Source organism: Echiichthys vipera (genome assembly GCF_963691815.1).
Source record: "Echiichthys vipera genome assembly, chromosome: 4".
Taxonomy (NCBI): domain Eukaryota; kingdom Metazoa; phylum Chordata; class Actinopteri; order Perciformes; family Trachinidae; genus Echiichthys; species Echiichthys vipera.
Window position 1 is genome coordinate 6,170,469 of NC_139829.1, and position 16,225 is coordinate 6,186,693.

Sequence of the window (16,225 nt, forward strand, 5' to 3'; positions counted from 1 at the left end):
ACATACATGAATGAATAAGGCCTGAAATAAATGCATGAATAAATGTATTAATAAATGAATGAATAAATAAATGTTTAAATATATAAATACAGAAATAAATACATAAATGAATGTAGATTAAATAAATTAATCAATTTTTTCTACATTTTTGTTCAACTACATTTATTTATTTATTAATGTATTTCTGTTTCCATAACAAAATAACAACAAAATATTAGTTTTATGACTTTGGAAATGACTAAATGTTCCTATGAGTCAAATATGTACTAAACAAGGAAGGGTTACTATATCATACGCATACCGAATATGTAAGTAGACCATTACAATTTCATATCCATATTTAATATATAATGTGAGTATTTACCCAAAAGTAAGGTAGTTATAAATTGCACAGTTTTGAATGTATGTATTAACTTCACAGGCGGAACCATTGAGCGCGTATCTCTTGTTTTCACACGGACCAGTGGCGTTCCCAGACATGGCAACCTGCACGCGTAACGTGTGGAAAGGTCAGTTGTTTTTGTGAAATTGACTTTATTCTTATTGCTTTATTAAGATACGTATATGCTAATATTTCAGGGGTCTTTCTTGGTTTCTAAAAACAGTCTTCACATCATGTTAGCGTGCAAGCTGCTGTGTTCACGTGCCATCCTTGAAAACGAGTATAGGTCGCAAATGTGTTTATTTTTCTCTGTTACCTTGATTATTGAATACTTACTCACACGGTGCAACATAACTTACGATTGTGTATGAATAATTGAGGTCTTATTGTTGATTCGGCATTAATATAATTTACAAAGCAGCTTTTTAATAAATGAAAGAACCGTTTTTCCAGGGAGTCCTTGAACCTGAATACGTCGCTGTGGGCTGGAACGAGAAGGGATTTCACTAAAAAGTTGATATTTGTCACATGTACGCAATAATTTGTATGCCGAATTAAAGAATGAAGATAAATAGCTCAATCTAGGTTTTAAAATGATATATTAAATATTTGTCTTTGCTTATATGATAGGGCATGTCGAACTGTCAAATTCCTGAACGGAGTTTCGGGGTAAATAATTAAATAACCGAAAACTAATTTTTTTTATTTTTTAGAAATCATTATATCATACCAAGAACTAGCAGAAAATATACAAATAAGATCAGTGTGCAGATGATATATAAAATAATATTTTATATATACCTGTATATATAATAATAAGCAATGATAGCAATAGTCACAATAGGTCAAACAGTGGCCACTGAAAACAATTCATCAAAATATGTCAATTTGCTCTCCTCTTTACTCCAATGTGGGAATTATGCTTTATGAATATGAAATTGACCAAATGCATGTATAATATTTCTCACGTGACTTAAAGATTGGTTGCTACATCCAAATCCAGTGACGATGAGATGAGGAAACTGTATCTCCTACCAAACATTGCACGTAACGTCACATCATCTGTCTTTGCACGCCCAGGACTAACCACAGCATTTCATCCTGCTGCACAGTAGGCGAAGCAGAAACGGACACAGATTTCAAACCACGCCATAATGAGACAGCTTTTCCCTGCGCACGTCCCTGCAGGCATCCTCAGATTTATTACTTCTAATTAACAGAAAGCTTTAGATTCTCCTGCCCTCTGCGAGATTGGGGAAAAGTACTTTTGGTGGTAAACTTGAAAGTAGCACCGGTGGCGTGTGAACTGGTGCAAGTTAACAATCTCACACAAGCATTTGAACTGGCATCTTTCAGATCCTTGAACTCTCTGACATGTTGATGCAATAATATTAGTACAATTATTAGAATTTCATGTAAGAAGCATAAAGACTAGTCTGCTTAAATTTGGCCGAGGTAATCCCTGATGCACATGTTTACATAGAAGTCAAATGCTACAGGATCTTTACATATTTTTGCAGTTTTAAAAGTAGAGAGGACATTTTAGTATTTGTAGACATTTTTCTGCATTATTTTTCTCACTTTTTTACTGAATTTTGCAGATGGTCAAAGTAGAAAAAGTACAACAGTTGTACAGTGTGTAAATACATCTGCCTTAAAGTAAAGAAACATGAACAAAAACCAAAAACCCCGACATAAATACCACTATTGACCCATGTCACAGTAACCAACTAAATAATTGAACACCATATAACATAAGTAGATACATTGGTACAATGAAACCAAGTAGAGTGAAATCCATAGATAATGGAAAAATAAATAAGGTAATTCAAGAAAAAGAGACGAAAAAAAAAGTGTGTGTGTGTGTGTGTGTGTGTGTGTGTGTGTGTGTGTGTGTGTGTGTGTGTGTGTGTGTGTGTGTGTGTGTGTGTGTGTGTGTGTGTGTGTGTGTGTGTGTGTGTGTGTGTGTGTGTGTGTGTGTGTGTGTGTGTGTGTGTGTGTGTGTGTGTGTGTGTGTGTGTGTGTGTGTGTGTGTGTGTGTGTGTGTGTGTGTGTGTGTGTGTGTGTGTGTGTGTCTTTCTTTCTTTCCAAGCACTAGGAAGTGTCCTCAGCATCATCAGGAGTAACAGTGAGACTATTACTAAAAAGAGCCAGCAGTGGGTCCCAGGTTTGGTGGAATGGTTTCAAAGATCCCCTCTGTGAAAACCTTAACCTCTTAACTGTAGACATTGTAAAATTCCACATATTCAACCGTTGTGAGTCGGTGGAGAAACATGTTTCCATTTAAGGAGAATGTTACGTCTGGCGAGCAGGGTGGTAAAGGCCACGACACATTGTGTAGTAATGGGCAGATTTTTAGATGGAGGGAGCCCAAAAAGAGCAGTCAGAGGATTTGGTTCCAATTTTGTGTTAAGAGCCTGTTTGAGGGTTTGAAATATATCGGACCAAAATTAAAAAATTTTCGGGCATGTCCGGAACATGTGTGCTTGGTCGTTTTCTGCATTATTTGACCTAGTACACCTAGATGATTTAATGTTCTGGAGCTTACAGCTTAACTTGCACGGTGTCCTCTGGTGCAATTAAATAAATACCTCTTGGTGGTTTATGTAGAATCAAAGTGTGTTTTATAATATTTACGAAAATGTGTCAAACTTTTGGTATGTAGTTTCATGTTGCATGACCCACAGAGAGAGAGGACAACATTAGTCTGTTTGATTATATTTCTTAGCAGCTTTTTTATCTCTTCTTTTTTCTCTACTCCAGTTTTAGCAGGATGTCAGAGGCAGCTGTTGGGAGCCGGCGGTCCCGCCTACATGGGTGTTCCACAGACTGCACCAAGGAATCTACCTGTCAGGACTTTCGCAGCTGTAAAGTGAGTTTATAAACCTTTAGTTTAGTAAAAATAAATTAAGCTTTAAATATCTCCATCCAGAGAGGATTTTCTTTGGTTGTTGTTCACTCGACGAATAAAAAATGTGAACCTTCAAATCCAGTGCAGATAAGCAGATAGAGGTACGCGTGGTGACCCAAATATTTCGCAGTTTAACATCTCCCTCACTTTTGTCAGGGCAAAAAAGAAAGGGAGCACACAGAAGGAGGAGAAGAAAGAGAAGAAGGTTATCGATGACAAAGACAGACATAAGCCCTTTGGCAAGACTGCGTGGGCGCCCGTGGATGACGTGTACGTCACGAGGTTCTATCCCCGGACGATCTACAACGCAGCAGAGGCCATCGACATGCTGAAGAACTTCCAGAAGCTGGACTTCACTCCCCCCAAACAGCCTGTTCAAATCGATCTGAGGCTGGACATGAAGCTGGAGAAAAAGGTAGTAAGAAGTCATACCTTATTATACCTAGTCATACCTAAGTTTAAACAGGGGGAGACCATTGAGAGCAAGAAAGCCCTGATTACAGTACAGGTAAAGCAATATAAAGTACACGAAAGTTAGAGTGTACACCAAATTATACAACAAACAGACCGACACAAAGAAAACACATGCATCCACACTGTTCCGAGTCAGGCAGAAGGGATTTAAACGGACTAAAACGGATAAACTTGTCTCATTTTACCTGCTTCTGCAGATTGTTCCATTCGTGTGCAGCATCGTATTTAAGATCCACTTTCCCAGTCTCAGTGTTTACTTGATGATTGTCAAGGAGCAAATAGTCGTGGGACCTGGTGCAGCGGGAAAATGAACTATATTTAAGAAGACAAGAAAAGAAGTATAGATATATCACAGTGCTGTTCTCTTCTCATAACGTAAACAAGCGCTGCCATCCCCAGTTATGAACCTATGAGAGGTCAAACTCGGACTGCAGCTATCAAATCTTTTTGTAATCAAGTAATCTACTGATTATTCCATCCATTAATCGAGTAATCGCATAAAAAAAATGTATAGAATTTTTTTGTGTGTGTGTGAGAATACACTCGCAGTTTACCATGAAAAAGTTACTATTTAAACAATTCAAAGTAGTGCATAAAAGTCTACCTGATGCACGTGTTTACTCAAACAGGTTTCTAAGAGAAATGGATAATTTAGAAAATGAATTAACGATAGATATTATCAGGAAGAGCGAGTCTCTCTCTTCCTGTTTACTGTAACAACAAGCAACGAACAAAACTCCACTGACACATTTACTCAAATAAAACTATAAAGACTGATCAGGGAGGTGACCTTATGTTTAACATTCAGGAAAAACTAAACATAGAGGCAATCAAGAGGGCAGCTAATGATACCCATTCTCTTCCTGTTTATCCGTCACCACAGCAACTGCCCTCCTTAAACCAGAACGGTCCGTGTGGAACAATGATCCCTGCATTGAACAGGCCGCATAACGCGCAAGATAGGAATTCAACGAATCATCGAGGCAGAGATTTTGCCTTGATGGATTTTTGTAATCGAGTAACTCGATTAATTGTTTCTGTGCGAGTTCACTCATGTTTTATACTTCAAAATACAACCTTTAGGGTTCTGGAAATCCTAGAACACACTTTAATTTTAGAGTGGAGTTTTCAAGGTTTGAAAAGTGTTTGGATTTTAAATAAAATGCTCAAGACTGCTTGAAATGTTCTGTTATATGATGATGTCATATATATTATAACAAAGAGAAAAGAAGATCTGTATCTTTGAGGGACTGAAAACAACATTAAGTGACATTTCATAAAAAATCACTTTTGCTGATGAACAGATGATCAGAACAGTTGGTGATTATATTTCTGTGGAGTTGGTTTTCCTTTCATTTGTCGTCCTTCTGTAGAAAGCTGTCTCCAAACATCATGTTGGTTGTTAATTGGACAAAAACGTCTCATTTAATTTGATGAACAAGTGCAATAATAACTTGAGGATATTTCTGGATACAAATATGTAGTTCACCACAGCTGTAAGGTGCTGGGAAAGCCTGAGAAAGCACCTTAAAATGCTTAAAAAGTGCTTGAATTTGACTTTGGAAAAGGTGCAGGAACTCTGAACCTTACAGGATTCATTTGAAGGCATTTATTAAGTAGTAAAACTTGGGGGGGGGGCCGCAGCTATCCACAGTCATGAACCCATGAGCAGGTTTATTTGATACTTTAGATACTTTATTAGCTATGAAAGCTGACAGGAAATGAGGGGAGAGGACTTTAACTTTACAACAAAGGTTCCAGACTTGAACAGGTTGTGCTGCAGTTATGGTGAGCAGCTTATAAAAGATGTAGCTGTAGCATACATGAAGGTCAAGACAAGACGGACGTTGCGGACCTGCACAGCTTCGGCTTGTCTCATTCTGAATCTTTGGTCTGAACTGGCTTCAGGATATTCCTTGCCAAAAGACTACTTCTCTGTAAGTGTTGTTGCACATTACAATAAAAAAGAACATTTGGGCTATACAGCTAGCTAAATAATCACATCTATATTGCTTTGAATTTGGGGAAATCTGAGCAGAGAAACTGGCAACTTCAAAAGCAGAGTCCTGTTGAAATGTGTGTTTGAACGCCCTTCAGCTCCTCTTCTTTAATGAATATGCTCTCTGTTACGCCCATGGATCTGTGGGGATGTCTAGGCATTTGTTTAACGTCACTGTTGTGTCCAAGAAACCACTAGCTGATTTTATTTATTTGAACCATCTAGCTGGTTTTGGACTAGAACAGGACGTCCCGATAATGGATGATCCCCTGCCAGCCAAGTGTCTGCTGGAGACTCATTTTAGCAGCAAAGACAGTGGGAGGGGGATATTTACTGCGTCAGTCTTTGCAACATGAGCGGTTGTGGTTAATGTGCAAATACAGCGTGACACAGAGGAAACAGAACATCATGAGTTTGCTTCTGCAGAGCTGCTGTGTGGTTCAGACTGTCCACATGAGGCACACGTACTTACCGCCTCGCTCTCATCCGTCCGGCTCTGCAGAACTTGTGCAGCACCAGTGTTCCTATGCATAATGAATTAACACTCCAGACACATGTGGTGGCAGAATGAAATGAAAGCTTGATTATCTGGGCATGCTCTATGATTGACACCCCTATGTTTCTCCTAAATTCTGTATTTGCTGGAGCGGGCTGAGGGTTTGAAACTGTAATAATTGTAATAATAATTATTTTTTTCTCTCCTCAGAAAAAAATCGACCCCTTCATCAGCACTGTGAAGTTACCGCACCCCTTCAACACAGAGATGAACAAAGTTTTAGTTTTTACTGAGGTAAAAAACTTTCATTTTTTTGCGACCCTTCAGCCACTGAATCTTAATTTCATAGTCAATTGATTGCCTGCTGTTGATGAATTGCTTTAATATTGCCTGAACATGATTCAGATGTGCAACAGCACCTTTTTTTATTTGTCTGTAATGGATGTGCTCGGGTGTTTTGATCACAGCAGGATTTGATTAATATTCCTGTCGAGCAGCACAGGTTGTGGGCTGTAACTTAGATGTTGCATGTTAACGACCATAATGAATGACACTGGCGGGGTCTGCCAGACTTTGACACACCCAATTCAGATTTAAATTGGTAACATTGCCCCTGTTCTTCTCTGCAGAATCCTGCTCAAATTCAGATTGCCCAGGAGAACGGAGCCGCGTTTGCTGGAGGAGTAGAGCTCCTGCAGCCGGTGAGTTGGTTAAACAAAGGTACAGATTATAAACACTGGAAGTTCACATTATTTTTTTATCATCATAAGTTTCTATTGTAACATAAGATGTTAAAGTGTAATTCTGGCGCAAAATCATCCTATGGTCTTTTTCTACACTTCAATTCATCAAATAAGACATCGAGACAGTTTTTTTTTGGTCTAACAACTATTAAAGGAGAAATCCTGGAGAGTCCCTAAACAGACATACGTGGCTAACAGTGATTAGCTCGGGGCAGCACGGTGAAGGCATTCAAACGTCTTTTTTAACCACTAATACTGCTGAAAATAACAGCAAACCTCTGCAGCAGCGGGAAGAGTCCCTACACAGAAAAAGCACGCACGCACGCACGCACGCACGCACGCACGCACGCACGCACGCACGCAAGCCTCAACCTGTATATCTGTCAACAACTATTTGCTCCATTCATCAAGTGCAGTTGTTTTGACTCTACGTGTCCTTTAAACTCCCTGTAGGAGTCATTAAAGTTGAATTAGATTTGATACATTTCCAGATCTTAGATGATGAGATCTCAGCAGACTTCTACATAGCGGTGCCAGAAATGCTGACGAAGCTGGTACCACTGAAGAACAAACTGAGGAAGAAGTTTCCAAAGAGCAAGAGAGGTAAGTTGAGGGTCAGGACAAAGGGCCTGTGTCCCTGCAAATTAAAGAACAAACTCACGTAGGGGGGTATTAGGATTTCCAAACCGCTTTAAAGACAACAAACACTAAATGTCTAAAGTGTAAATATCCTCACGGCTTCTCTCTGTGTTGACACTCAGGCTCAGTCGGCATCCACATTCCCAAGATGCTGGAGTTGTTTAAAACAGGTCATGAGTACATGGTGGAGACAGACTGCAACATCAAGACCCAGATAGCGATGGTACGTCTCAACAAACTTGAGTGTGATTAATTATTAAGGTTGATAGTGATGTGAGGGTGGATGTCTTTCTGTCAACAGCACCAGCTGAGACGAGGATGTTTTACATTTCACGTCATTGCGAGTTGAGGTGGTCAAAGCTTAGAAAGAAATCCTGATTAAATAAGTTTCACAGGAAACTGGAAGATAAAAGAGTGGGGGGAACGTGTATGTGTCATTTTAAAGGATCTGTGTGACGTTTGAAAACACAAAATCGTGAACCGTTTTTGAAAAAGTACATGGCAACGTCCACGCCCGTGTTTTAGACTTCAAAATACAACCTTCAGGGTTCTGTGAATACTTGAAAACATTTTAGTGTGATGTTTGAAAAGTGCTTGCATTTTGAATGAAGTGCTTGATATGATGATGTCATATATGATATAACAGAGAGAAGAAGATCTGCTTATTTGAGAGACTGAAAACAGAATTCAGTGACATTTTTGCATAAAAAAATCACTTTTGCTGATGAACAGAATATTTGGTGACTATATTTCTGTGGAGTTAGTTTTCCTTCTGTAGAAAGCCGTCTCCAAACACCATGTTGGTTGTTTATCGGACAATAACATCTCAATTAATTTGATTAACAAGTGCAATAATACCTTAACTGAATACTGAGGATTGTTCTGGATAAAAATATGTAGTTTACCACAGCTGTAAGGTGCTGGGAAAGCCTGAAAATGCACCTTGAAAAGCCTGAAAAATGCTTGAATTTGGAAAAGCTGCAGGAACCCTGAACCTTACAGGAGTCATTATTAGGCAGCACATCATGACCACAGTTGTATTTAAGAAGTAAAACCTGGGGGAAAAAAATAGCAGCGGTGAGACAAATAAACATTTCAGCAGAAGCAAGACAAGGGAAAACTGAATATTGTAATAATAAAAATCACTTTTGTCCCATTGCTGCAGTAATATTCTTTTCTGTCCTCTGCGCAGCTCGACATGCCCACGGAACAAATCTTAGCCAACCTGCAGACGATCCTGGTTGATGTTTACTCCCACAGACCAGCTGATATGGGTACGTCCAGCAAAAACCACCCCATAAATCAGCGCACACATGTTTCAGGGCTGCTCTCCGTCTGTCAATAGCAGCTGATGAACTCTCAGCTGTGTTGACGGCTCTTGGGGATAAAATAGCACATCGTCGATTGATTTTTATTTGCCAGAGGGGTTGTTGAAGAAGAGAAAAAGCTTTGAGAAATGTGCCAGCTTTTATCTGCTGGCTGGTTTTAAGTTCCCTCAGTGGTTCAGATTACAGCCTCTGTAGTGACACTGATGGAGACACCATGCCAGCCCAGCATGCTTTGTGATCTTTCCAGGCTTAAGGTCTTTACACGCCGGGGCGGCATGCCAATATAGTTTTTCAAACTGTCAACACAGAACGCAAACATTACAAGGTGAAAAAACAACTGCAATGATTTCAATTTTTCTGAGCTTTCGCACCGTGAATAGGCGTCAACTAATCACGTTTTGTTGCATGCATTTGAGTAGAGGTGTCATGATTCTCCAAAGCCACAGTTTGATTAGACTTCAATTTTAAGGTCACTATTTCATTTTGGATTAAAACATTTGTTGACGTATATTCCATTGTTACACTAATGTAGTCTTGATTTGTAACAATCAAGAGATTGTTGGTTTTAAAGTTGTAATCCATGAGATTTTCATCAAGTTAATTGTCTTTTAAGTTTCTATCTATCAAAGAGTGAGTTAAAACAATGGTGATTGATCATCTGACCCACTAATGGAAGAGCTTGTATTTTCTGCTATTATAATAATAATGATGATGATGATAAACTTTATTTCTATAGCACTCGTCTTAACAAAATTACAAAGTGCTTTCCATAACAACAGAGCATAAAACCAAACTCAAAAACAACAGACAGTGGGATCATGAAAGCATCAAACGTAAACACTGGAGGATAAAATAAAGAAATAAAGAAAAAAAAAAAGGAGCAATGGTAAAACCTGGCATCAAATTAAGATTCATAAATGCTTTTCCTATAAAAGGAAGTTTTAAGAAGGGATTTAAAAGGTGGTAAGGTTGTGGTGAGTCTGATCTCAATAGGAAGAGAGTTCCACAGTTTTGGGGATCACACAGCAAAGGTTCTTACAAGCGGGATCTTGGAACAACCAGCTGGTTCTGCCCCTTTGAACACAGAATGAAAATGACCCCAGATCTCTGAAGAGGCAGCTGCCGCCCTTCTCCGTGTATAAAAGAACCGTATTATTATTCTTTTAGTACTTTGGACTTAATTCATTTGTGATTTTCTGCACATTTGCTTCACTTTCCGTTCGATAATAAGATGCAAGAGTGTAATCATCAGCTAATGGACCCCCATTAGAGGGAGACGCTTAAATGATCTGCAATATAATTGATTCTGAGCCGGCTAAATAAAATGTCATTAGCAGAGCTGAAGTGAACCGCAGAGCTTTCAGAAACACTGATTGAAGACGCTTTAAAAACCGGTGGCCCTGGAACGTCTCATATCAAGAACTCTTTACTTTCCCATTTATCTTGATCTCTCTCTTGAGGACCGTGTTACCAAAGTCGGCCACTGGATAATTCCTTTCTTGCTTGATTTTTTTCCTTCCTGTGGAAGATTTTCTTTTGGCCACACTAGAAAATAAAGCACCACAGTTTGTATAAAAACAGTCATATTCAGAAAACACGTTCATGTGGCCACATTTTAGCCAAACAGCTCCCAGATTTAGACAAATCCTAAGTGATGCGTTCTCTCTCACTGGATATAACCTCGGGCCGTATATTTTACCTCACTGACTGAATTTTTTAAATAATGACGGAAACATCTGAAGGATTAAAAAACACTGAGGGCGATCTACTGTCACTTAAAGTCACTTTCAAAAAAAGAATCCCTTGTTTCTTTCTTCATGGCTGAAATCTTTCCACCAACTTTCATGAAACATATCAAAGGTGACCAAAAAGGAAAAACATAGTCTTTTTTTCACTTGAGAGCAGAGAATCCCAGCAGCAGCAGCAGGTCTGTGGCCAAACTCACAGATGCTGTTTCAAGTGCTCACAGTAAACTCGAGTCTGTGCAGTTTTATCTTGGATGATCCTTGAGGGACTCATCACCGCTCACCCTGAGAAATGTCCACACTCTGCTCAACCCTGCCAGGCTGCAGAGAGCGTCCTCCACGCCGCCGCCGCAGCTGAGTGAAACGCCTCGCTCCGTTTCGCGTTCCGGTTTTGTGACTTTCATCGTGGGGCACTGAAGGTGCTGCGTCGAGCCGAGCCACCTGGGCTTTTCTGAGAGTCCTGGCGCAGTCCTGTACTAAGATTATGAAGCAGCTCAACTCTCCAACATGGGGTGCACAAGGGTAGAATATAATTTCCTCTGTCTGCAGCCAGTAGTCCAGAATCAGAATATTTGTCTTTCTTTCTTTGTCTTTTAAAGAGTGATTTGAACAGGAGCTAACGGCCGCAGCATGGGCACAAACAAGAGAAACTTCACAGAGAAACGCTTAAAACCCAGACAAGAGCGCTGAGAGGCTGAGATGCTACGTGTGGGGGGAAAAGAAACCCCCCAAGGGCGCTGACGGGAATTATTCATGACAAAAAGCACTTCCATATCCTGATAGATAACGACCTGAAAGCAGGAAATTTGAAACAACAGGGAAACCTAATAACTATTCATAAGTTACAAAAGAAAACAAGCAAGGGAAATAAAAAACTGCAGGGAATTTGTGCTTGTTTTTAAATACAAGAGACGAGATGTGTGGGTGAGAGACTGCAGGCAGCTGTTCAACATAATCTCATGCCTGATATGGGTTGAAAGTCTTCTTAGTTTTTATTTTTTAGCATTGTTATCCAGGGAGACTCTGACTCTAAACAATATCTTACTACCTATTTTATTTATTGTTACTTATTTATTCATCTACCAGGATCACAACCGCCTTATTATTATAGAAAGTAGACGTTCAGTTTTACAATGCTCGACACTCTAACTTACATGTAGCCAAGAAACCTATTTTTAATGCACAGATGGGACTCAAATTATTTTATTTCCAATAACAAAGAAAGAACAAAATGTGAACGACATTAAACACCATAGTAAGTTGTAAATTAAAAAGACGTATTAAAAAATGACCGTGATATCATTTTATTCATATTATATTTCCATATTTTTTTCACTGTCAAACTCCACGACTTAAACCTCCAGATTCAGTTTATTTATTACCGGTGGCAGTTATTCTTCACATCATTGCATCTTGTAATAACTTTAACCTCTGTTGTTATAGGAGATAAAAAAGGTTTAGTTGCCGCCTTATCTGGAAGGGGACAAAACCAAAAAAAAACAGACTTCTACCAACACATTCCCTATCTCACAATGTGTGATGTGAATTTTCTGTCGGGAGCTCATTTTTCTGATTATTCCGACAGGGCACGAACGCAGCCAATGCCAATGTCTCGGAATGTGTAACTTAAATGAATAAAACAATTGGTGAGTCCGATCCGCTCTGAATTTTAACGGGTTCCCCCTCGACCCACGCTACACCAGTTTGTCAAGTTTCATGAAAATAGTCCAGGTAGTTTTTCCTTAATCCTGCAGACAAACAAACAAACTGAGGTCATCGTGATCGTTGAAGTCATCTTAAACTTCTTCTGTTTCGCCAAAGAGAAAGAACAGCAGCTTCAGGTTATTGTTCAGCAGATGTAAAAACATTGTTGGCTTTACAAACCCTAACATCTTTCAAGTTTTGTGGACATTTTCTTTGGATTTAGTTCCTATCTATCAAAGAGTGAGTTAAAACAATGGTGATTGATCATGTGACCCACTCATGAAAGCACTTCTACTTGCCTTTTTGCAGAGTATTAACGTTACAGTATCCGTGTCTGTGGCGAAATTTGCGGATTAGATGTAAATAAGCCGCCATGTTAGTGACGCTGCTCTCGGCCCAGATCAGTGGTTGTCTTTCTTTGTACGTGCCATACCACCTGAGAAAATATCAGGCTCTCTAAGACCAATGTTGGAATACAGCAGTGTAGGCCGACACTATTCAGCTACAGACAGGAAGGTTTATTCCTAATCAGAAGATGATTTATTGTTGACGCTCTTCAGCCACAGCCAGACTGTATGAAGAGAGTATCAGAACTGACATGTCAGTGTTATTTTACCTTGGCTTACTATCTTCCATCCCAGTTTAGCTCTTGAGCATGACTACCTAGCAGGCTGATATTGAAACAAAATTATTACAGGAAATGCTAAACTTATTTTAAATTTAAGTTTTTTTCTTAGTATTATATTGATTTAGTAATTACTGTTTCCTTCGTGTACCACCAGAGAGAGCTTGAGTACCACCAATGGTACAAGTATCACAGTTTGAGAACCAGCAGCCCAGATCATCGGTTATGCTGTGTTCACTTGTAATCGGAAATCCCAATTTATGAGTCAGGCTTGTAGTAAGGGCAGAAGTGTAATAGCAACATGTGTGTATGGGTTTAAGAGGGGAACATATAGGGGACGGACCGGAAGTAGAGATGTGAATGTGTTTCAATAAAGTTAACAAAAGAGCAAAAAAAATTAAAAATTGTTCACACACATAGTGGCCATGAACGCGACAAGATGGAGGCTCTGAAAGAAAGAACAGACTCACCTACAGTTACAATTTACACCAAAGAGGCCGCTAGAAAAACAATGTTTCTCAAATCTTATGGATTACAACTTTAAAGTTCTTAATGATGACACAGTTGAATGAATGATATCTTTATTTTTAGATGATTAAAAAAAGAGATGAAAACAAATAAACAAATAAAAAAGAATACATATATGTATATAGAAGCCAATTTCAGTATAATATAATATACATTTGACTCGTTCAAAAAGGGATAGGAAGAAGCCTTGGCTTTTGAACTCCTACCCCTGTTCTTCACCATTTAACAAATACAAGATTCAATGACATAACATGAACGGACAATACAAAAAAACCCATTGCAGCTGCGCTTTTAAGAAAAAGTTCAAAGCGAAAAGAGAACAAAATGAATGAGCGCCATTAACATCTGTGAGATTTCCATTCTCCTTCCTCATTTCTGTGCTTTGCAAGGATATAACTTTTGTACTTTTAGAAATTGCATTATATTGGTACTTTGTTTCATCGTTTCCTCCACTCTTCCTCTCCTCAGGACCGTTCGTGGAGCAGGCGACCATCTCCAGTGAGACCAGTGAAGACCTGTGGTTCAACAGCGAAGACGTTTTACCCAAACCAGCAGAGGAGAAGGAGCAATAGGCTCCGATTGTTTATATATTCACTGTTGCACTTGAATAAAGGATTTGTTCGGAGTTTGGCTCCTGAGTTCTGGTACATATTGTTTTTTTAAATAATCCCAGGAGAATAGAAGGAGGCCAAAACATCCAAGGTGACCGTTTTATCAATAAACACGTACAGGAAACTACAGAGCATCTAATGGTAGAATAAATGTTACATGACTTAATGGAAAGGCATTTAAAATCCAGTTCTTTAATCTCATGGTCTTTAAGAGTTCATAAATGGTCTTCAGCTTACAATAGTTCTCTATTTGAAGTCCATTAAAAAGTTCTGCTCCCTAATACCTGCAAATACCTTGACAAATGTGAATATCTTTACTCTAAAATTGAATATCTGTCTCCAGATTTAAAAATCCAAATGTCCTTGAAGATAATAAAATATGGTCTTTCATTTTTCAGTCTGAGATATATGAAAAAAATGTGGTGAAAGTTGAAAGTTGCTTGATAAAACCTGCAAATACATCTTTAAAAAGTGATTGTATATACAAAATAAAATAAGCACAATGAGTGACTGCTTATAAATAAAACATAAATAATATAAATAAATAAATTATTAAATATAAAAAAATAAAACAAGTGTGTGATTGAGAAAAACAATCCATAAATATTAAAAAGTGACAAAATAGTGAATGACTAAAATAAAAATGAATGACTGGTAAATAAAAACAATATAAATACATACATGATTAAATATAAAAAAAAACAAATAAAACAAGTGTGATTGAAAATACTGTATTAAAAAGTGAATGACTGAATAAAATAAATATGTGAATGAATCAATATAAATATTTACATAATATAAACAGAAAATGAGTGAATGATGAATAAGATATAAAAATGAGAGAATGATTGAAATTAAATAAAACAACTGAATAAATAAGTGAATGATTTAATATAAATATAAATAAAAGACTGAATGATTGAATACAAATAAATAAGTGAATAAATCAAAAAAAATTATATAAACAGAAAGTAATTGAATGATTTATTAGATATAAAAATAAAATAAATAAAAATGAGAGAATGATTGAAATAAAAATAAAATAAATAACAATAAATGACTGAATAAAACTAAATAAGTAAAGGAATCAATTTAAATATGGACACATAAATAATTAAACAGAAAATTAGTGAATGATATAGAAGGTATGAAATAAAAATAAATAAAACAACTGAATAAGAAAGTAAATGATTTGATATAGAAATAAATAAAACAACTGAACGATTGAACACAAATAAATACATAAGTAAATAAATCAAAATAAATAACATATAAATAATATTAACAAAATAATAGCATGGTATATAAGATATGAAAAATAAAATATTGAAATAAAAAAATCAGAAATAAAAACGAGTGACTGATTGCATATGATTGTCCAGATTTAACTAAAACTAAACTCTCCTTGAAAGTGAAAATGTTCAGTGATCTGTTGGTGTAAAAAGATGAAGCCCAGCCCTTCATTCATTCATGTTCTCACCTGTGCAGAGGCCAAACTGAAGGCCCTTTTTATTGTGTTCTTCCAACTTTGTGAGTCAACAGTTTGCATGTATGTTTGTTGTGTCCTCGTGCACAAAGCCAGCTCCATGAACACATTTGTATTTAAGGTTTATTTTAACAGGGACGGGTCCAAAAACATAGATATGCCTAAAACAGTCATCTGATGTATGCATCACAGTGTTTTAGCCAAGGCTAATTCACAACACCTCATCAGTAGGGCTTTAGGTAAAAAAAAAAAAAAAATGCTTTTCCCTGTTTGCTGTGGAAGAACTTGGCTGGATCTTGTGTCTGAATGGGAGCAAATCTCTTTTTTATTTGTGTCTCTTTGTAGTTATGTCCTGTCTCTGACGTTACTTTGTGTCTCTTTGTAGTTACGTCGTGTCTCTGACGTTACTTTGTGTCTCATTGTAGTTCTTTTGTGTCTTTTTGTAGTTACTTTGTGTCTATTTACAGTCTCTTAATAGTTCTGTTGTGTGTTTTTGTAGTTACTTTGTGTCTCTTTGTAGTTGTTGTGTCTCTTTGTGGTTGTTTTGAGTCTCT

The 16,225-nt window shown here is 37.6% G+C and overlaps 1 protein-coding gene across 1 annotated transcript; it reads left to right on the forward strand.

Annotated features, from left to right (window-relative positions):
* The first annotated feature begins 468 nt into the window (after window positions 1-468).
* Window positions 469-14,212, forward strand: mrpl1 (mitochondrial ribosomal protein L1). Its single transcript, XM_083913169.1, has 9 exons — window positions 469-509; window positions 3,146-3,254; window positions 3,450-3,708; window positions 6,473-6,556; window positions 6,892-6,963; window positions 7,497-7,608; window positions 7,767-7,867; window positions 8,837-8,918; window positions 14,043-14,212. Exons 1-9 carry the CDS (start codon window positions 479-481, stop codon window positions 14,144-14,146), a joined length of 954 nt encoding a protein of 317 aa, XP_083769295.1. The 5' UTR covers window positions 469-478; the 3' UTR covers window positions 14,147-14,212.
* Window positions 14,213-16,225: the final 2,013 nt, after the last annotated feature.